Source organism: Patagioenas fasciata, chromosome 1 (assembly GCF_037038585.1).
Source record: "Patagioenas fasciata isolate bPatFas1 chromosome 1, bPatFas1.hap1, whole genome shotgun sequence".
NCBI lineage: Eukaryota > Metazoa > Chordata > Aves > Columbiformes > Columbidae > Patagioenas > Patagioenas fasciata.
The window spans coordinates 58725162-58748389 of record NC_092520.1 but is presented as its reverse complement, the minus strand read 5'-3'; the positions used below and the strand labels follow the sequence as shown (position 1 = coordinate 58748389).

General features: G+C 43.9%; 1 protein-coding gene across 3 annotated transcripts in view; it reads left to right on the top strand.

Moving 5' to 3' along the window:
• The first annotated feature begins 12011 nt into the window (after positions 1-12011).
• FGF14 (fibroblast growth factor 14) overlaps positions 12012-23228 on the top strand; it is a 409258-nt gene continuing 398041 nt past the window's right edge. Inside the window, exon 1 of one of the 3 annotated variants that reach the window (XM_065829698.2) lies at positions 12012-12693. In XM_065829698.2, coding sequence (XP_065685770.1) covers positions 12486-12693 — 208 coding nt within the window. In that variant the 5' untranslated portion in view covers positions 12012-12485. The remainder of the gene's footprint in view (positions 12694-23228) is intronic. The other 2 variants (XM_065829696.2, XM_065829701.2) reach the window with 2 other exon arrangements.

Genomic DNA, 23228 nt, shown 5'->3' with positions numbered 1-23228 from the left:
AGAGACAGGTGGGTGCATAAAGTTCTCACAGTGACAGTGCTATGTGTTAATGGTCCCTGAGATCTTGGTGCTGCTTTTGGGCATCCTCAGGGGAATCTTTGCAAGCTGTTTGCTTCTGTGTAGAGGGAAGAAATGGTCTCACAGTAGCAGAGAATGGCAAAGTAATAAAAAAATTAAATTAGATAAAATTAGTTTAAATAATGAGGAAGAATATAGAGGAGATGATCTCAGAGGCAGGTGCCCTTTTGGAGAAAGTAGGTTTATTAGATTTTGATTTAATTTATTAAAGCTAGCTTGACAGTGTCCTTTTTAAATGCTGTGTGGAACATCATCTTCTACTCCTATTGATGGACCATGACAAAAAGCAGTGCATCTAGTGTGGAGTGTGGTGAGAGGGATGAACTTCAAGTTTTGTTCTGTTTTTCATCTTCTCTCCATATTTTGGCCCTATTTGACAGCTCATGTCTGCTAAATAGGCTTTCTACAGAAAAGCCCTAAAGCCTTCCAGTTTTACGGTACCTTGTGGCAGCTGACTTGGAAATAACCTCAATAACACAATGAGATTTACACCTGGTGACTAAATAGTAAAAAAAAAGAAAAAAAAAAAAGAAATTGCAATTTTAGTAGCTATTTTAGTTAAAGGTTTTCAGTTGTTTTCAGTTACTTAACACCAACTTTTAATTTCTTGGCTCTTTGAGATGAAATCAAGAGGCATGAGGGTGTTTTCTATGCCCAGATCAGGGATAATCTAAACTTTCTTGTTATCAAACCACATTTCTTGTGCTTTCTTAACTCAGCTTATTTACAAAGTGTGTTATAACAAGGAAGAAATAGGACCCTTGTATTTCTAAACCTAAATACATTTAGAAACAGCAATATGCTTATATCAACTCTGGGCACTCCTTGCTGGTATGGTACACTGCTGCACCTTTTGTGATAAAGAATTATGAAGAAAGATGCTTATTAATGAAGCAAAATCTGGTTTTCCCATGTGTGTAGAGCTCTCTACATCATTCTGTGATCCCGTGAGAGTTTATAAATGATGTAAAGAGAAATTAGCATAAACCTGAATATTAAACTCTCGAATCAGCCTGTTCTGACTATTAACTTTTCTCTGTGTAAGTGTAATACATTCCAGGGATAGTGAGACCCTAGATATCTAGACATGTCTCTTACTTCTTGTGGTCTCATTCTCAGCAGATGCTCCTCCAGCCTCTACCACTGCAGAAGGGAAAGCATAGAAAATATTCCCTCCTGCCCAGATGCAGGCAGCACTGGGATGGGATTCAGAATATATTAGGAACACATTCCCAAAATACTGTATCTTAAGATATTTATTGAAGAGTGCAACTATTTTCTGCTTTGCCTAGTTTTCTAAAGCAGTATTTTCATCCTTGCCAGCTTCCACGAGTTGGATTCTCTCTAGAACTCCATTGAAACCTAATACATGTTGGAGGCAGAATTTATTAATGTAACCAGTTATCTATTCATTCTTCAATGACTTCTACAAGCCTTGTATTGGCATCATTCTGTGTGAAAATCAGCCTTAGCTGAAGAACTGGCAGCAGAATTTCTGCAACTCCTGTGATATCTGAAAATGTATTAGCTTCTATCAAGCTGATTTCTAGAATTCTTGGTTTTGCTACACTAGATACAACTTCAGGTGGGTAATGAAGTTAAAAAAATTTAATTTTTGTGGTTTTTTTAAATGCTTTTTTGCTTTCGCTCTTAAATGAGAACTAACTAAATGGTGCCTTTGAGCAGTCCCTTTTTATTTAAAAAATAATAGCAGAATGCCTTGGTTGTCTCCATAGAGGATGAATAGACCATTATTCTAAGTCATCCTCTGCTCTTATTTGTATAGCATGAATAGCATTTCCAGTGATTTGACAGTTACTCTAGTTTGTCAACAATGCAGATGGGAAATAAACTTGGGCTTTGTTTTCCAATGGTACTCTCATTTTAACACACCTCATTTTAATGTAACAACTTCTACACCTGCGTGACACAAGCCACTGAGTAGTCATTTAGTGTAATATAAATGCAAGATCTAAGATGTGCAGTAGAAACACTGTCAGTCTCTCTTGTAATTTATTATTTACGATACATTCTCATTCATTTGCAGAACAAAAGTACATCACTACGTGTTTTAACTTATTAAATAGTAGATTGTTACCTCTAAAGCCCATGCTCCAAGTACAAAGTAAAGCCTTTAACTGGAATATGTCTGATGATCACTGTGCAAACTCTGTGCAGTACAAGTGGCTACTCTAAAATTAACATGTTAATGTAGCTGAAGAGCTGGTGAGTTGCCCAGATCAGACCTGAAACTAATCATTCTCTTGGAGAAAAAATATGGAAAAAAATGTGAACATCTCATAGTGAATACTTTTCCTTTGTAAAAAAAAAAAAATAGTTTAGAAAGGTATTCTAGATTAACAGTTTGTTCAGCGCAAGCATCCACTAGATACTAATATGAAGAGAAAGATCTGAAGAAAGAAGTTATATGTGTAATTTAGCACCTTTCATCCTAAGGCAAGATTGTGTTTATTTTGCCTTCACTGTCTTTATTGGAGTTGCTAGTTTTTTGTTAGTATAGAAAAAAAAAGAATCTATTCCGGATCCTTGTTTTTCCAAAAAATATTGCCAAAACATCACTTCAGGCACAATTCGTATTCATAGATAGGTCTTGCTACTTTATTCTTGCAGAATACAAGATGTCAGAGTGAGTGCAACTGTAAATTCCTTCCAGATTAAAACCTTTCATACATTAGAGTGACAATAAAGGAGACTGAGTGTAAATGGAGATAGCAAAAGCCTTTGGAAAAGCTTTGTCTTCCATTGCTCTGTGGTCACAATGCTTGTATAGTCATACCTTAGCAGAATAAATGTAACAAAATGATAACTCAGAGGTCTCGACTTATCCAATAATTTCCAACTCTTTGTATACAAGGACAAAGACAAGGGAGGACATGAGTTCCTGTGTGGTGCAAATCTCTGCCATCAAGAATGACAGTATTTGGGAAAACACCTGGAAATGCCAAAAGAGTCAAAGAGGGGACATCACTGATATCAGTCAGCGGCACACCATGCTAGAACCTGAAGGAGAAAAAAATAGAAAAAAGCAAAGATGTTACCTGAAGAACATGTTAACTAGAAGAACAAGGAATAATAATTGTAGGACCAGATACAGAGCCTTTCACTGGCCATGGTATGGTACTGCTTTCTTTCCTCACCGGAGAAGCTGTGGCAAACATTTTCAAGCTGGGTATTTAAATCAACGTTGCCACATACCAATCTAAATAAATGTCCCAATTTTCAGATTTGATGTACTGGTGCAGCTTTTCTTGGCTCCAGAAAGTATGAATACTCAGCACCTCAGAAGATCAAGCTGTTTATGTGGGTGGTGATCATAGTAGAAAGTTAAACCAATGTAGCTTACCTTGCATGTGCGGAAACCAGCATGTCCATACACAGGGTATTTTTTACCAGTAGATGTCTGACCTACCTACTATTTTATTCACTTTATTGTAAGTATGCTGATTTTTTAAATTACCCCAACTAGTTTTTGCTTTCTGTTTATTGGCATATCACCCAGATTTAATAAAGGATTGGATTCAACTTAAGGCTCTCAAATGTAATCCCTATCACAGAAAGCTAGTCAGTAAAGTAGTGTTTTTCAGCTGACCTGATGCAAAGCTGTCTTGGTGTCTGTTTTGAGGTGAGCAGACAAACTCTAGACTAAAGTCTGCTCTTCTTTAGAGTTCATTCACTGTGCTGAGGAAATCTGATTGACTACCTTGGGAACAGAAACAGTTATCTCACACATAGAATTACAGACTATGTGTAAATACACATAGACATCTTGCATTTAAGTCTTTTAAACTGGGACCTGAAATCCACTTGCTATGACTATCATCAGGCACCAAAATTTGAATTCAGTCTTCAATAGTCACTTCATATATCCATTGTAAAATAATTGCATACCTAGATGTAAAAAAAAAAAAAATCCTATTACAGATGTCCTCAGCAATACTTATATGTTAATAAGCTTTCCAAACCAGAGCATGTAGACAACTTACACAGTTTTCTGAACTAGAAAACACTGCTTTGGAGCTAAAGAAGGGTTAGTTTTCCTGGTGTGGTCTTTACCAAAAATGCTTTCTCTTTGTTTAGATAGGAAGAAAAATAAAAAGTAGGTCACCTGGGAAGACAGATATCCAAAACTCAGTTGTGTCTCAATGGCACAGCAAATTGGCTATCAAGGTACTCAAGCTGGATTTGAATTTGTTCTCTTGGCTAAGCCTTGGCTACTTTTATGGTTGGGGAAAAAAAGAATAAGTGTCTTTGTTCTTCTTGAGGACTTCTGTTGTGGAAATGCTTAGTGATAATGAAATCTGGCATGATCTCACTGAAAATAAAGCAAGAAGTCCTCTGCTTACTAAGCTCTCCAATTTCTATAACTATTTTTGTTTTATTTACCTGGGATATTCGAAAGTTATTGTTTTATAGTATCTGACATGTACATAGTATGCAAGAGAGAAAAAGCTTCGGCCAGTGACCTTAGCATTATGACATTGTGTCAAGTCCTCTAAGTGGGAAATAATACCTAAATATCTGTAATGATTGGGCCGCATCCCCTAACATTAGACATGAAAAGAATGGAGAAGAGTAGTGTCAATAACTCCTTCCAGCAAGCAATTCAGCAGATGTTTCTTTAACATTTTGTCCTAACACTCACGAAAAAACATGCATAGAAATTTCTTGTTGCTCATTATGCCGATGCCAGGAAGGACAGTCTCAGAGACTGTGCTGGGGATGGAACAAAAAGATCTCCTTTTTTCCTTACAATGACAAATTTGTACAGAGCATTCACAACTTCTGTGTCTTCCTCTCCTGAATGAGGGGACTCCATCAGCTCTCCAGTACAGTTCTGCATTTGAGGATATGACCTGCTGCTGAAGGGATCAGTCCTTTTCATGAGCTGGGAAATGACAGGAAAGACTCCTTACCTCCTTGCTCAGTTATGTTTAAAACCATTGGTATTTTGTCCATCTGCCTATGCTGCACACAGCTCTTCCTTCCCTCACATCTGGAGAGACAGTGCTGTGATGACTGCATTCTTTTTAAGTTCGTATTGAGAAATACACCCACAGGCTACTTAAACATTCTCTTCATTTTTACCTAACTTGGGACAATCTACAAGTCCCTACAATGTGCCAGAAAAAAAAGCAAAGGAAGAAATAAGAATCTACCCCAGTTCTCTCCTGAGCCTGACATGTTTGTGGACATGTCAGGAAAGAGAAAGCCTGAATCTACTGCAGGGCCAAAGACCTTCAGATAGGTGGAGAGATCTAATGAATGTCCCATGTCTGCTTTGCTGTATTGGACTGTAGTTAAAGTTAATGGCAATGACAGGATCTAGTGACTAGATAATCACTCTCTTTAGGCTGAAGAGAGTCTCTCACTTTCAGGTCTACAACTTCAGACACTGGCTAATTGTGTGAATGGACGGGATTCAGTTCCCTGCATAATCAATGGTAAGATAAAGATACTCAGGTAGAGCAGACTGGATTTCCCCTCTTGCTTCCTGTGGCCAAGTGTCTACAATTTCAGTGAGATAAGTTCCTGTGTCAGGCAAGTACATAGGTGAGTGGACTTGTATCTCCAACTTACCTGTTTGAAGAGCACTGTTTGTCTTATAACACTTTGTTATTGGTGGCCAAGTTGGATATATTACACAACAAACCAAACATGGAAATAATTTATTCTAAGGGAAAACACATGCACTTGATTTAGGCTTTGAATGGTTTGAATTATCTTCCTTTGGGGGACTCTGATTTCCTCCTGTGGATAATGATTATTGTTTCAGAGAACATATATGTTAGCATGAAAATCCTGCAGATAAAAATAGTTCACTTGAGGAAAAAGTCCTCTGTGTCCAACAGGTACATGTTTGCAAATCCTCCTGCTCTGCTTTGATGGCAAACAGATTTCTGCTGTTCTTTGGTGATACGTCCTCATGTTCACAGTGCTGCTTTGTCTCCACATTTCACTGTGATTTATTTAAATAGCTTGGCAGCCCATTGCATCACCTTTTGTGCCACCACTTTAATTGGTGCACCTGCTGCCTTAGGGTGCTCTGCTAAATGATGCCAGGGCAAATATAAACAATCTGCAAACACATGTTCAAGCTTGTCACCACTGTACTTCTCTTTATCTCATCAGGAACTGAGTCCCTACTTTCTGTATCAATTATGCTCTCATTTAGATCAACATATATTTTATGCTTCCTTGCTGGATCATAGCATGAAGCATAACATATCATGCTTTGCTTATGCTTTCATCAGTGTTTGCTGGTTTTCTATTCTAAGGATCTTTCAGAGACTTCATTACTCCTATTGCTCAGGTCAGTGACAGAACACCATGTTATCTTCTTCTTTCCCTAACAGTTTAATTTTTTCACATCTTTCAAATAGAATAAATGTAAACTGAGACACAAACGTAAAAGCTTTTCAGAGGCCCTACCAAAGCAGAATTATTTTGTTTCACTTAAGCCACTTGAAGTATTTGACTGTCCTTCACTTACACAGTTTTTAATTTAGCCACAGAGCTGTAACACAAATGTCTAACGCTTTAAGAACTATAAAAGTTTCACTAGTCAGTCTTCATAGCTATTATGCATATCTGAAATTAAATCAAGCAACTACAGATACCAAACCATTGTATCACCTAAACAACTTAGACTGAGCTATTTTTAAGTCTTTCTTCTGTTCTAAAATCTACAATATTTGCTTAGATTCATAGTTAATTGCTTCTTCAGTGCCACTGCCCTTAACTCCTTAAGGTGTTTCTTGCTGTATATTTGTTTTATCTTAACTGTAACTGCTTCTTCAATGTTTTTATATTTCTCAAATTACTACCTTCTGCCCTGTAGTGCATGCTGTTGCACTTCACAAAACTTCTTTTATTGAAGGGAAATAAATGAGGTACAATCTGCATTTGAAAGCAGTGCTGGGATCAGATTTGTTTAAAAATCAATGCTTTCTGCTCTAGTACCCTTAGCTGTGCTTTGTTTGTTTGACAACAATGATCTCAAGTTTCCTACAGACTGTGGTCTCTGCAATGACTGACTTGCATTTCCACAGAGCAAAAACACTGCAGTATTAGCCTTGCAATTTAAACAGGGATGTTGCCCAGCCCTCTGCCATAACCACAGTGCTTTACAGCTGCCATATGTTGTGGTGTGGCCAGGGCTCTGCTCCCTGACATTTGGATTAGCTGAGCCAGGCCCTGTCCAGGAGCTGGCTGTAGTTGGTACCGGGGCAGCCCCCAACAGCACAACCAGGAGGTGGCTGCAGGCAGAAAAGCTTAATCTGTAAATCCCTCACCTGCCTCTAACCCCTGCCAAGTGCCTTACAGGCGGTCACTGCCATCTGGTTGCCCTAAGTTAGGCAGAGGTAAACACGACCATCACATCTTGCTCAGGCACATCTCCCCAAGTCTGATGGAGGGAATTTTAATAGTTTTCCTGGGGACAAATCATACACGCAAACCTACACAGGTCCCTCCCGCATTGTATGTCACCCCGTTTGCTGACTCTGTGCTCTGCATTTAGCTTCTCCCTTGCAAAAAGCCAGGGTGATACATGTGGACTGATGCATGTTTATGGCCACTGGACCTCACGTTTGTCAGGGGAGATGTTCATACGGTTGTGGCATGCAGGACCATTTCTGTGCTTCTATGAACATTTCTTATGTTTTTTACAGGTTGATGAATGAATTACATTTCTTCTAATGTGGGATGATATCTGAGCTGTCTCAACCTGGCTGTTTCTTCGAAGTTAGGTCTTTTATTCTTTCTTATAAAGACAGATTGAGTCCAGGCACAGCCTCTTGTGTTTTACTGGGCCCAGCATGCCAAGATCTTGATCCCTGACTAAAGGCCTTTGGCATTACTATGTTAATAACAACAAACTGTTTAGCAAGGTGATCTTGACACCTCCTTGTAAAGCATTTCATTGTGCTTCCAGTCCAAAACAGGGTAACAGACGGTATTCTAAACTGAGGGAGAATGTCAATCCCTTTTTCTTCCCTTTCCCACTAGGAGCAAGCTGACATTTCCAAAAAAGGCTGGATCCCTTTATTTCCATTGCATTTGGTACTTGGGCACTGCTTTCTGATGTTCTCTCTGTGGAATAATAAAAAAATCTACATGAAGTATGATGAAGAATTACAACAGCCAAATCAAGTTGCAGATCTTAATGCACTATAATGGAATATAACCATCTAGTTCATAGGTAGACACCTAGACGTCTTGTTCTGCAGGCTCAGTCTTACTAAATAGTAGCTACTTTCTTTGTATTTTCTAGAATTTATGGGAATTGTGCAGGCTCTGTCCTTTAGAAAACAAAGGCATTTACGGGTGATGTGTAAACAGCTAACCTTGTCTAATTTACTCTTGCAATCAATGTATACCAAAACTTTGGGTTGAGGGGTTTATTCAATCCACAATCTTACTGATGCACAAGTTGCTTATATGGTAGGTGTGCTTTGACATCTTGGGAAAACTCTCTCTATTCTCAAAGGACTTCAAGAGCAAGGCTTTGTTTAATTTTCCTCACATGAAAACGAGGCCTCTGATGCCACCACCCCATGAGGATGGGCTACCTGGAATTTGGCTCCTTCATCACCATCATCTCGGCCTCCCACACGGAGTCCCTAGGTAATGAGTTCTTTTCTCTGATCCAGAAGACAGGGACTCTTGGTGGCCTGCTGTAAAACCAAGAGGACTTTCATTTGGTTATGTTCTTTTTCTGTCCAAAACCTGCAATAGCCTCTGTCAACCAGAGATTTTCTTGGTACAACCTGAGTGACCAGAACACTCCACTGCTACTTTCTCCTTTTCACCTAAATGGAAACCCGAAATCCTTGAAGGAAGAGCTGAACCAAATACCACCTGTTGGTTTTTCACTTCTCTTGACTTAAAAGGACTATGTAAATGACATTTCCTTCCACAGATCTGCCCACCTTGCCTATGGATTTCCCTCTTCAAGTAAAGTAATCTTATTCCATGGTCCTAAGACAGATAAAAATCCTCAATAAAATGTTTCCTTCTCTTTGTCCAGGTCATTTTTTGATTTAATCACTTGCACTTTGTATGCAGTAAAGTATGAAATTTATTTTTCTTCATGGATCTTCCTACTGTGCTAAAATGTTTGCACTCTGTTCAGTGTCAGTTAATGATAGGCCATTTATAAATTAATTCAAGTGTTTAAAAGGATAATTCATACTTAGGCTAAATAGGTCTAAGTATATGTTTGGGCTTTTTAAGGTTGTTGCACATGTTTCACCTGAGAAGAAAAGACTTCCTCTTTTTTCTTTTTTCCACAATAGGTCAACACTTCTTTCAAAAGGCTAATCTTCTCATGTCTTTGACTTTGCATAAAGATGAATTCTGACGAAATTTTGCTCTTGCTCAGGTACTCCTCTGCAGTCCTGCCGTGTTTTGGGGACCTCCTCAAGGGCATTAAGTTATCAGACCAGCAAGGTGAATGTTAGTTTTCTGAGTTGAAATAAGGAGTTTCTGTTTCTGTTCCAGCTCTGGTAAACCTTAAATCATACATCAAATCATACATCACCATCAGAACCAGACCCCTTTCGTTCTGTAGGCACAACTCCTGACATCTGGTGAAATGAATGATGGTGAGATGTTAAAGAGAAGTTTTACTTTCACTTAGAAAGTAGGGAGTTGCATGCTAGGCTCAGGGAGGTAAATAAACCAATCACTTGGGTGGAAAGCTTGAGAATGACTTTTTGTTTTCTGCAGATCACAGGCTGTTCCCAGCTATATAATGTTGGCTCTTGTGGTCAAGGGAAGATAGACACAGACCTCAGATATTTTGGGAAGACTCTAGATCAATTTTATGTTTGCAGGGAGCTGTGACATACGAGCTACCATGAATAGCACTTGGGCTGCTGTGAACTCCCAGCCAGCTGGCTGCAAGGGTGGCTGAGCCAGCTCCTCTTCCCAGTGGCCGGTGTAATGTCTGCAGGCCAGGAGGGACAGCTTGCTAGCTGAACAGGCAGCACAGCCAAGAGGATGGGACAAGGGACCAAGTCACTTCTTAGCATTAACTTCTTCTCTGACCTTTGCCTCACTCTCTTTCTAAATTTTCTTGAATTTTATCCATCAAGTTTTGCTTATTTTTATTGTTGCAAACTTGGGTGCTGAGATAGGCACCTACCCTACACATAATGTTCTGCAAACTCTACAGGCCACTCCTCGCAATATAGCCCTTAATTCCTGAGCATCACTCTTCACCTCTGTAAAACAAGGTAATGAGGTTTAAATATCATGTAGACGAGGATCTGACGACCAGGCAGTTCATCTGTATGCATAAATCCAGAATCTCACTGAAATTAAAACTATTGGAAAATTTTCCATTTGCAGTGCTTTCGTTGGTGTGCTGACCAAATGTTTACTGTAAGAGTTTCCCAAACACTGGCAACCAGACAGGGATCCTGGCAGGGCAGGAAAAGCACACACGCAAACCTCCACATTTTTCATACTTTAGCCTCACACTTCCTGCAGCAGCAGTGGCTTCCATGGCTTCAGGAGAAAACACCAACCTCTGACCATGCCTGAATGCATGCAAATATTAACAGAAATGTCATAAATGAAACCAGTGTCCTGGTACTTCAATTTTTTACTCTCTTGCTGGAAAAAAAAAAGTAACGGTCAAAGAACGGACCTTTGTCCAAAGAGGTAAAGATGATCATGAAGGTGGATATAGATGACTTTGGCAATGAAAGACAGAGCAGGAGAGGAGAGTGAACTATTTACTGTCACATTTTCACCACCTTTGTTTTCTCCTTCCACGTTCTTTTCAGCAGCTCCTTTCTACTTCCTTTTTCCCCTCATTTGTTCATGTTCTCTGTCTTATCACTTCCAACACCTTCCAATACCTACACAGTCCAGCAAAGCATCTAAAGGGGAGAACGGGAACATGAGTATCAGCTTCCAGCTCTTCCAGTGCTGCCACTGCCATACATGGGTGCACTTTCTTCAGGCTTGGTCGGCACAGCCCTCCCGCAGAGGCCGGGGAGGACTGGGGAAAGGGCACTGCTCCTCGGTGGGACTGTGGAGAGCAGTGAGTGGCACCGCTCAGGAGCTGCTCCATCTGCCTGTGGACCTCAGCTCTCAACTCAGCTGTGCAGCAGGTGCTTTGTAGGGTTATTTTAGCATTGCCTTTGTAGTTATCTGTGGTGCTTGGGGACCCCAGTCATGGCCCAGGGCTTCTCTATGTTTGGCATTATCCTAACATGAAAATAGACGGTGCTTTGTAGGGTTATTTTAGCATTGCCTCTGTAGTTACCTGCGGTGCTTGGGGACCCCAGTCATGGCCCAGGACTCCACTGTGTGTGGCATCATCCTAACACAAAAAAGATGGCGCTTTCCTTTGCTGGGGCAATCCCCAGACCTCACCAGGACACTTTTTAGGTACGATGCCAGCATGCAGAGCATCCAGAAAACCCTTTTTCAGGTTGATTTATGCAGCTTGTGGCTATGTTGGCCATTCGTGTTCTTCGAGACCACGGCGTGACAGCGACGGGCAAAAGCCAGCCGTGGTGTAGGGACAAATTCCAAGGGGTCATGGCACTTCGTGGGGGCGCAGGGGCCCGTGTGCCCTCCGCGGGGCAGCTCTAGAGCAGCCCACCTGTCCCCCGCGGCGGGCGGTACCGGGCCGGGCCGAGCCGTGCCGGGCCGCACGTGGGTACGTGACGGCGCTCGGGGCCGGCGGGGCTCGGCGGCTCCTCCTCCCCCGGCGCCCGCCGGCGACTGGGCGCCGAGGCTGCGGCGGGCGGCGCGGGGCGGCGCGGGGCGGGGGTGCTGCCTCCTGCGCGGCGGTGCGGGGCGCAGCGGCAGCCGGGGCCGGGAGGCGATCGGCCCGCGCGGGCGAGGGCGGGCGGCGTCGCGGGGCGGCGGCGGGGACTGCGGGGCATCGGCGGGGGCTGCGGGCGGGGTCCGCGCCCGCGGCCGGCAGCGGTGTCTGCGCCTCAGCCGGGCTCGGCCGGGTGCCGGTGGTGCGCTCCTCTCCCGCCGCGGGGCTGCACAATGGCAGTCGTTCAGTAGGATGGATCCTGCCGTGGCTTTTGTTCTGCAGATCCACCCATCCTCCTAGCAGTCAAGTACCCAGGCTATGGTTTTCTCTCTGGGGATCTTTCTTCCGCGTTTTGCCGGTGTCTCTGATGAGGTTTTGGCCTCGGCTGGGATTTCACTACCTTACTTTTCGTTTAGCTTCACGCTGAAAAAAAGGGATTTCTTTTATTTTCTCTCCACGCTTTTGGTTATAATCCAATGTTGTTCTAGAGGGAATAACCATTCAGCCTGGCTGAAAAAAAGCATCCGTTGAAAAGTCTCAAAGAAATATACCACGTGAGGAAAAAAAACTGGGAGAAGATCGGAATATAATCATTTTTTCTATGATAAAACTGGTGCCCCGCTTCAGGAGAACTGGTCTCAATTTATTATTATGCAACCACAAGGATCTCTTCTTTCTCAGGGTGTATAAGCTGCTGGATTGCTTTTCGCCCAAATCAATGTGGTTTCTTTGGAACATTTTCAGCAAAGGATCGCATATGCTGCAGTGTCTTTGTGGCAAGAGTCTTAAGAAAAACAAGAACCAAACTGGTAAGCAATCCATTGCACTGCGTTGTTTTTCTTTTATGCTATCCTGTCTGTTGCTCGCCGAGGTAGATCTGCAATCCTGCTGAGGGGAGAAGGGGGAAATATAACGAGGCCAGCACGGACATGCATGTGCATACGTGTATGAATAAGCAAGGAGCGGTTTGGATTAGGTTCAGCCACTGTCACCACGGAAAAGAAAAAAAAAAAAAATCAAAGGCGACCCTAGCCCAGCCTGCATTTCCTAGTTTCTATGTGCTGTTTCCAAGGAGGAAACTTTTATTATTGCTACCCTTTTTGAGGGGAAGCCGGTAGAGTCCCCTGTCTCCTCCGTCCCCGATGCGAGCCCCCCGTGCACACCCCCAGACAGTTTTGGGAAGAGGAGCCTGAGTCTCCCGTGCTGGTGTGAGCCGGCCCTACCTGCGGTGGGTGAGTGAGCCGGGGCTCAGGTCCTGCACAGCACTTTCTGATTAGCTTGCAATATGTCACCCCCCGACACACACACACCCGCCTCATTTGGTTCTCTGAAGTCAAGCCCGACACCTCCGCCCCCGGGCTGGGGGCTCCCTGTTGTCACTCAACCCCCGGCACTTTAGGCCGGGAAGATGGAAGGGGGCTGAGGAAAGGGGGTGGACACTTTCTTGGGGCTTGTGCCCAGACGGCAACTCAGGCGCCTATGCCAAGCAGCAGCAGCACCGCTTGGGTGGCTGCGTCTCCTCCGCCTCTCCCTGCCGGGATGACCGTCTGTGGACACGCCGGTGTCTCTGCCTGCGTCTCCATGTCTGCCTGGCAGCCAGGATCATGCGCTTCGGTTCAGCCCGGCTCCGAGGGGGAAACTTGCAGTACATTACATAAGAAATGCAAATGCAGGTGCTCCGGGCCGCCCGGTCCCGGGGGGTCACGCTGCTGCTGTTGCATCTCTCCCATCCCTCTTGCTCGGGGCGGCCGGGCGGCCAAGCCCGCCGCTTTGGCGAGTAAGGTGGGCGAGAAGGGATGCTCGGCGGGCGGGGGGACGGGGAGGTTTTCAGGGGAAATACCGGCCCTCCCCGCCCCCCTCACACTGGGCTCTGGTCTCCCTCCCCCGCCCCCCCTGCTGCCGTGCTCACTCCCCCCGGCCGGCAGGTTGTCTGCAAGCACTTTCGTGCCTGGGGAGGCGAGAGCCACTGAAGCCCGGGTTGTGAGGGGAGGGATGCCGTGTCTGTGCGGTGGTGTGTGTGCCGGCTGCCCTGCAGTGGCAGCTCCCGAGCAGGAGGCTCCTGACGCTGGCACTGCAGTGTAGTAGATCATAGGCTCTCGTTGCCTCTCTGACACCCCAACATCAACAAGCAGCAGCCCTAGCAGCCCGCACCCTTCTCCACCCCGGCAGCCGGAGTGCCCGCTCCTGCTGTGCCGAGCTCAAGACCGGTGCAGAGAGTTGTGCTGGGCACCTCGGCGGATTTTTTCTCTCCCCATCTCGTTCCCGTTTGCCAGCTTGTCTCGCCCCTCTGCTCCCCGCCGCTGCCTCTGCAGCAAAGAACAGCCACTTCTCAGCATACCAAAGAGACCGAAATGCCCCGCCGGAGGCTGCGCTCAGCCTCCCGCAAAGTGCCTTTTGCTTCGTTCACCCCTTGGAGCTGCAGCGAGCCGCCTCCCCCGGCCGGAGGCATCTTCCAAGCCGTGTGCCTCCCCCGCGGCCGGATGGGGCGGGCAGGGGCAGGACAGCCGCACACCTTCTTGCAGCCCCTGGGGACGCCCCCTCTCCCCCTGCCCGATCTGCGCATACCGTGGCCGTGACCGCAGGGGGAGAGCGGAGCCGCGGTGTGGCACTGCCTGCCCTGCCCGCTGCCGATCGCCCGCCGGGACTGCCGGCTCCAGCGTCGGGGTGCAATGAGGCGAGGGTCCGAGGAAGGGCCTTGGCGGAGGTGGTGGTTTCTAGACCTTTCAGTTTGCATACCGGATGGGAGAAGAACAGGCGTATAACACCCCCGCCCCCCCAAAAAGGCCCGTGTCCTTTCCTTGCGGAGGGGAGGCTGGTAAGGGAACGGCCCCTGAAGCCGAGACGTGTCCTGCGGAGTGCCAGGCTCCCTCAGCACACACCCCCCTCTCCTCCCCAGGGACTTTGCCGCACTTGCCCCCTGTGCCCGGGACGAGTGGGTTTGGGTGTCAGGAACGACACTGCACACCGCCGCCACTGCCACCCTGCCTGGGCAAAGCTGAGCTGGCCCACGGGGTGCCAGGGAAGCCGGTCTGAGCAAGCGGGGCGAGCTGGCGAGGGAAAGAGTCCCGGGGAGACGGGCGGGGGGGGTCGCATTCCCCAGCTGCCACGGGTGCCAGGGAGGCACAGGGCGGCCGGATAGCTGAGCGCCGAGGCGGGGGGCTTGCGGTTGCTGTCCCCACCGGCCAGAGCCGTGCTCTCGCTCTCCGCCCCGCACAGTTTGCTGCGCTCTGCTCCGGTTCGACGTGAGCCGGGACGCGGAGCCCAGCTAAACCGCATGCCCCATCCTGACATCCCGGTCCCGCTAAACTGCGGCTAACTGTGCGGGCAGGCTAACACTCCGCTTGGCCGAATTAGTTGGTAGCTCGACCACAGGCGCTGTTACTCTGGGGGAAGATCAAAGCCATCCGCGCTGCGGTCGCCCGGGGGAGAGCAGGCAGCCGCTACCGTGATGCCCTGACTCGGCCGATGCCCCTGGCCGTGGGACTCCCCCTGTGCGGGCAGCTCTGCCTGCCGGAACCGGCGAGCCCCGTCCCCGCTAAGGCACGGAGAACGCACTCCCCCTTTCCCCCCAGCCCTCCCCCGACCCCCTTTGCCCGCTAAACTTTTCAGGAGCGATTGGTCTTTTTGGTCTCAAAAGGCACCGCATGAGCGAGCAGCTGCGGTTGATCCAACCGTGCAGAAAATCAAGCAGGTTAGGCACCTAAGGTTGGCTGTAATTTCAGTTTATTTAGTTATTTTTCGGCCTGCTGCACTTTTCATTTTTTTTTTTTTCCTGGTCCCTTTCAACAGCTGGTCTTTTTCCAGAAATGGGACTGGGTGGCTCATATCCAGATGTTCTCTGCTTTGTATTTCCTCTGCATCTCTGCCTGCAGCTCTCTCCTCCCTGTGACGACCTCCTGCTAGGGCTCCCCTGCCTTCCCTGGGGGCCCCAGCTTGCCCTGTTGGGGTTACTGGCACCAACCAGAGCTCTGAAGTGAGGGCAGAGTGGGACAGAGAGGGCTGGGGTGTCCACTTAGGTAAATGCAAGTCTCTGGTAGGGTTGCTCCAGGAGGCTTTGCTTTATCCGTGACAGAAATGCAGCTGGCTGAAAACCCTTTGTTTCAAACTTGAGATCCTGGAAAGAGGACCTACCTTTGATTGCTGCAACTATTTACCTCTTTACATTTCTTCATGAGGAGAAAAACTTTGAGAATCAAGATGTGTGGCTTTGCTTTTTTTTTTAATTTCTTGAATTTAATAGTAGAAAGTGTAATAAACCCTCATGTATCTGTAGCATCATGTCCATCATGAAAATATTTGCAATGCGTTAGGCTCCCTGGGTCGCGCTTGCTCTTGTAATTATTGCCATCTAACTCTGCCCTTTCAGCTTGCCATACCCACAGAGAAGACTTCACAAAGTGCAAGACAAAAGAGACTTTTTCCCACAAAGCATTACAAATTGCTCGAGACCATAAGGACTGAGCCAGGGCTTGCAATGATAAGATGCTGTCCTGGTGGCTTCCCCTCCAAAGCTCTAAACTGAGTATGTTCTGTTAGGACATAGCTAAGTCATGGGAAGGATTTGGTGCTTGAGGGGAAATGAGTAAGGAGAGTATCTCTGGGTGTTTTTAAAGCAAATGTGAATAGATTTTTTTTACCAAATGGCAGCTGTTAGGGTGCCCATGGGAGATGAGTTAGTTGGCTGGAGTACTAGATATGCCTATGTCAGGAATTGCTATTCACATTTCACTCCTGGTGGCAGCCCAGCAGACAGAGAATGGATCAGGTTTCCTCTCCATTTACCTCCAAGGAGAGGCATCTCTCCAGCTCAGTCAGAGGTGTTGACAGGAGAGTAGATGGAAATTGGCATTACTATAAATATGTTGCTGATAGAGGAATTTGGTTTCTGTTGGTATCAATCCCATATCAATCTGAAACCAAAACCAATCTTTAAAGATAAGAGCATGTGAAATGCAGGCTGTGGCTGAACTTGGATGTCTGTGTAGTCCCTTGTTAAACTCCTCCTCCATAAGATAGACACTGCTTTTTTATGGTTGCTTATAATTTTGAAAAAGTTTCCAAGCACAGCTCTATGAGACTGGATCTGTTTGAAGCAGAACCTTGGGTCCTGCCCGTAAAATATATAGTGTGTCTTTATCTGAATTCTAAGAAAATTTCCACCCTCCCACCCCATTCCCCAGCCTTCTTACTCATAAAAAAACCTCCCACCAAAAGACAAAGGGTATTTTGCCTCCGTAAGAGCTGCAGGGTCGGTCCTTGAAGTATCTTTCACGTAGGTCTGAAAAGCAGCTCTGACTGCCTAAATATCGTAATTCCTGTATTGTTAATCAAACTGTGATGTGTTTCTCTTGTTCAAATGTAAAATTGCCTATTTACATGTATCTCACCTACTGAAATTTTGCCCTCTATGGAATACATTTCCTGAATTTATACAAATTTAATTATTCTTGATCAAATTAAATTGCATATTCTACTTGTTAATGGGTGAAATTTATGCCTGCTCATGCATCTCCCTACTGTGATAAAATGCTTGCACCTAGTTCAATGTCTGCTGATGATAGACCCTTTATAAATTAGTTATATATGCAATGGATGACTTAGGCTTAGGGAAGATATGAAAAATGCATTTACAGATATCATTGGTTTAAATATTTATATTTATGCAGTTTTCATTTCAGTTTGATGTTTATTCTACTTACCTACTCTATGTTAAATGTATTAATTTTGAGTTAAAATTCCTGTTGACTTCAATTTTCCATAAGGAATGATTGAGACATCCAGAATTTGTCTCTTTGCAAAGATTTTTGGTCCAGTTAATGCCTATAAAAATACAATCTGGAAAGGAGAGAGTTGTTCGAAACTGGAAGACCAGTTTTTCAAGAGAACTTCATAAAACAAAAGAAGTAGGGCATTAGGCTGAGTCTGGGGTGGTATTCCATAGTTGGTGGGGCCACTGTTGACGTTTTTGTGTAACCGCTCAACATGTAGCATGAAACACTGCAAGTCGAGAATGTGGTTGGATAAATGAAGTGGTTGTGTGCAAATTAAACTCTGACAAATATTTACAGACATTTGCCTAATGTGCTTGTGAGCACTGAGTCTTACTGGAGCAGGTTTCCTTCAGTCAAGGATTAACTTGTTACCTTGGGAGCAGTGATATGTTTCTATACCTAATTCTGTTTTAGATGACTTTTGTGGTTTTGGATGCACCGTCACTTCACTGTGCCTTACTTTTCTGCTTGTTAAAAATCACAGGCAACGTCTGAACATTGCACAAGTGTGCTGTTGGTCCTGTTGTTTGCTTTTCGCATTTCAGTGAATGATAGCTTTTCAAGGACAAATTACTACTTCACTGAACAACTTACTGAGTAACAAAACATTGGATGATCTCAAGATTTTGCAGTCTCTGTTGTGAAAAAAAATGCTGTGGTGTAGCACAAGGCTTGATGTACAATTAATGTACCTGAGAGCTATTTGCCACTGTACAGAAAGACTGTATACAGTAGGAAATAAACTTTGCAGGACTGGAGCCATGTTTAGTTCAGAAAGAGCCCGCTTCTTGCACAGTGTGTCCACTTTCAGAACATAAAAAGCGACCGATAAGAAAATATTTTTATTGAAGACCATGTGATGAAGTACTCAAAAGAGTATTTTCATCTTCAGACTGGATATTAAGAAAGTTATTTGTCGTGTTCTTGAAGTGGATCCTTAGAGGTTCTGAGCCACTCAGAAGTAGTGAAAATTATCATTGCAAAAGGAACTGATGGTATGTGGCACTATGATGGACTGAGCCCACAGTGAACAAAATGTATGTAGGCGACATATTCTTTTTAATATACTCTGCAGCAAAGGTACATAGTGCATGAATAACTAACGAAGTTGTTATTCAAATCAGGAGCACGCTGACTTTGAAGGGGATCTTTTTGAGGGCAAAACCTCAAAAATCATTCAGTGAAAGGCTTTTAGTGGGTAAATGGAATGCAGGTTTGGTGTATCTGTAGCATACACTACACTCACATTAGAAGCACTCACATTAAACAGTAGCAAGGGAAGTAAATAGTTGCTGATGAGACAGCACTGAGAAGTCAGAATAATAATATCTGTAGTAAAATTCAACGCACAAGTCAGAATAATAACACCTTCTGCAGTAAAATTCAATGTACTAGTTTAGGTGACATACTGTGTTGAACATAGTCAACATTTTAATAGTTGGAGAGTTAATATTGGATGGTTGTGTAGGTCAAATGACAATAAATGACATGCAGTCACTAGCAGAAATTGATGGTGTAATTTTAACGTCCGTATTTTGTGTTTTCAGTCTGACACCTGCTTATTTTACTTTTAACTGGAAACAGCATGAGAAATTGCACTGAACAAGTTTAACGTTTGCATACAGAAGGCAGTATCTTGGAAATTACTTGGCTTAATCATTTCATGGCACTAAAATTAACCTGGTTCCATCAGGCGGTAGAATCGAATCAAGGTGAAACATTTTAATTCCATCGGAATTGTTTTGGCTTTTGCTCTCAGACAGTGATGCAAATAAGTTGTAATCCTCTATGAAAAATTTGTTTTAAGGAGATTCCAGAAAGGTCCATATTTCACTGAACTGGTAGGGGAACAGACTTTACTGTTCCCTGAAAATTCATCACGTGGTCCATGTTTTTTTTGTGTGGCTTCATCATCTGGAAAGATGAGAATACAGTGAGGATACAGAACGTGTGGGACTCACGTCTCAGCTCTTGAGCATGTTTTCTCTCCAACTCTGGGCCCTGTAAGAAAAATAACAAGACGCAGAACAAATCTAGGTTTGATTCTTCCCCTAATCTATCCTTGCAGTTTTCAGCTATCCCTGAACTCTCAGAGCTTTTATTCAGGCCACTGTGTGTAGTAGCCTCTGAAGGAGCTACACACCTGTACTTGTCAAACAGCATTTCTGGGTTTGGACATCAAAAACTTTGCAGGGAAGTGAGCTCCACATAGCTGTGTGCCATTTGGAAAGGGGTTTGTACTTTCAGGGGGTACTCTTTGATTGAAAAACAGAGGCTAACACTGCTATTCCTGCTCCGTGTTTGTGATCACCGATTACAGGAGGATTTTCAGGGGTCACTATCTCATCCATAAAGTGAAAGACACTTCCTTCATGGTGCCTTCTCCTTCCTTGAACAGTCAGAAAATACTCGTCATTTCTATAATATCAGTTCCTGTGCAGTGTAACTCGCCTTTGCTGAGGATATAAGATGTCTCTGGCTTTGGAAGACAGAAGAGACAGCAGCTGACACGTCCCTCTGCATGAGCATCTCTCTCTGTGGTCCTCCTGGAATCAGTGGGGGTTTCTGGTTGTGTACATGGATGTGCTCAGAGCATTGCCCACATTCTCACCACAGACCAGAAGCTCATGAAACTGTAGGTCTGTGAGGAGCTGGGAGTCCCGTATTGGCAGGTTGCCTATGCTTTTGTCCAGCTAAAAGGAGTTCATTCCTATGGATTTTCTAGGCCTATGGCATAAGGGAGTATCTCCTGCAAAGGGCATGTTTTCACAAAGTCCTTTCTCCTGAGGAAAGAAGGAGGATATTGCTCCCTTGAATAAGCTTTTAAAGAATTAAGCTCTGGTGTGACCGAAAACTAGAATTTTATATCAGCATTGAATGGTTTGAATAGGAGAGAGAGACTGCATATAAAAGCAAAGGCTTCTGTTTACATATAAATCTCTTGGATCTCACCAGTGCTAGCAAAGGAAATACAGAGGAATTTCATTGCCCTTTAATGAGGTTTGAGCTGAAAATGTTAATTTAAAGAAGGCAAGTTGGCCAGATTTGTTACTCTTTCAGTAAATTTATTTCTAAGCATGTCCTGCTACATTTAAACAAAAATGTGCAGATTAAACAGTTTCCAATTCACGCTTCTCATTAGATAAGTGCATTATAGAACATTAGTCTTGCCTGGTAGCTTCTACAGGTATCAGTCATTGCTACTATAGGTACATTTATTGACATCGAATGAGATGAACAGGAACTATCACTGTAAAACGTAGTGAAAAATATAGAAAAAGATATGAACAGATTACAGAGTAAGGAAATGTTTAAAAAAATATAGTTGAATCATTAGTACAGCAGTATCTTATAAAACAGAGTATTCTATCAGGAACATCTTAATAAGGGTTAAATTAATAGTAGTGCTTATTAATTCATAGTTCTCAGGATATGAAAAAACACTTTACAATTCTGATTTGCTTGCAACTAGAAATTACACGATGATACCCAGACTGCTAATAGTCCCTGAGAAACTAAACCTAAACGTGATTTAGGCAGATTATCCCACTAGGAGATCAACCCAAGATCTTAGATGTGCATTAACTTCAGACTGTCTTAAAACCCAGATGCAATTTTGTGGCTTGGACTTGTTCAGCTTTCACCAAAATCCATGTTTTTAAATTTATAAAGCCTTGTGCCCCAAAGAGATTTCCTCCTAGCCCCTTGCCAGTAAAAAATTGTGTTTGTTTGTTTGTTCCCATGTGAAAGTGAATTTCTGCCTCAAAAACTAGGGTTATATGGACTTTCAGCACGGACCGTTGCTAGCCTCCTGGCTTTACTCACACTTGTTTTATCTCTGTGAATACGACCCTGACCTGTCCCAAACACTGTCACCTCCATTATAGCCTCTCACATCTCTTTCAGTTATTTCACCTGCTGCTTGTGCAGGCATCTCATCTTTTTACTTTGGGTTAAGGTCTCTGAGGAAAATTATGCCTTAATTACATTTCTTTCAGATATTTTTGCATTCTTTCTACTACTTTGAATAATTAGCTAGTGGCAGTGAGCAGAATGACTGTACAGGTTATTACTGATGTGATAGATATTTATGATGGATGAGGGGTAGGCTGGTGGACTATCCTTTGTTTTATTGAGCATGAACTATATGAGTGGTTTCCCACTTTCTGCTAATTTACAGTACCAGAACAGTAGCAGAAGTACATAAATGCAAAGGCAGTAAAGCAGCGGTGATTGATAAGGAAAATACAGTAAAGTCAGCAAGAGGATTCAGAAGACCTAAGAACAAATTTGATCCCTTTCATTTGTTTTGAGGATTGTTTGATGATATTACTTACCTGAGGATAAAATGCTTCCTGTTGGATTCTGATGTTAAGGCAGGGAACCTCAGCTTCCAGGAAAGTTTTCTGGATAATATTGCTGAGCAATTCTTACTTGACCTGCTGAGGAGCTCGTTCTAGGTCCTATCATTGCCTACTCACATGGGTGGTATGTACATCCCTGATGCTTGTGGTAACCTGCTGAAGTATTCCCAGAGAACTGCAAAATCCATGTGGATGCAAGGCATGCCCCATAGGTCCATACCTTCTGCAGGGTACAGTCAGAAAGAACCTGTGGTCTGGATCTCGCTCACCTTTGATTCACCTTGTTCACCTTTGACTGAGTTAACTTTTGGTAGTCTAGTTTTGAGACATTATTGTATGAGAGGATTATAACATGCCACTTAGTGCAACATGCTCTATGGTTCCTGCTGACCAGGGACATTTGTGGCAAAACCAGTGGCTGTATGTGCTGTTAATCCCTGTGCTCTGAAGTGTTGAGCTCTGCCTACTTGCACAAAATTTTAAAACATGTCAGAAATGAATTCCCTTACCTTCAAAACTTGTAGCATGGACTCTTCTTCCATGGAACAGGGCACCTAAGAGCAGCATGGAATTGTTTTACAACAAATACATCATTATGTAGTGTTTGTATTGGAGACCCACATTTTTGGAAGGAGGCCTTATTTTGTTTTAGGACTGGCTTTAAACCCTGATAATGTTTGTGGGCTTGCAAAAGTGTAAGAGAAAAAAAAAAGCTGTTGTAGTTTCCTAGGTAATACCTATCTGGGTAAAAGCAATGAGTTTACTCATGGCAGAGGGAATGCGTGCCGAGGTAGTGGGAATGGAGACACTACGATTTTGTGTTCTAGTGTCTTTCCTCATTTGAGTTTGTCTTTGCAGTTTATAAGAGATGATTTATCTGAGATATTAATGACATGACGTGGAGATGACTCCTGTGATTTGTGGACCACAGAAGATATTCTTTCCTCACTGAAGGTTTTCAGTGAAAGCGTATCTTAGAAGACATAGAGTGACATTGACTTTCTTAGCACTTCAGCATCATACACACGCCACTGAGGAAAACACAATCTAAGGGGGTCCTCAACATACCTACGCTGTTATGATGTTCTCAACTAAAAAAAAAAAGTCTTTAAGCACAATGAGAAAAAAATAATTGGACCTATGGATATACAACTGAATATCAGGGCCGTTTGACTGTATGGCTACTTAGTTTCATGGCCTTTTAGATGG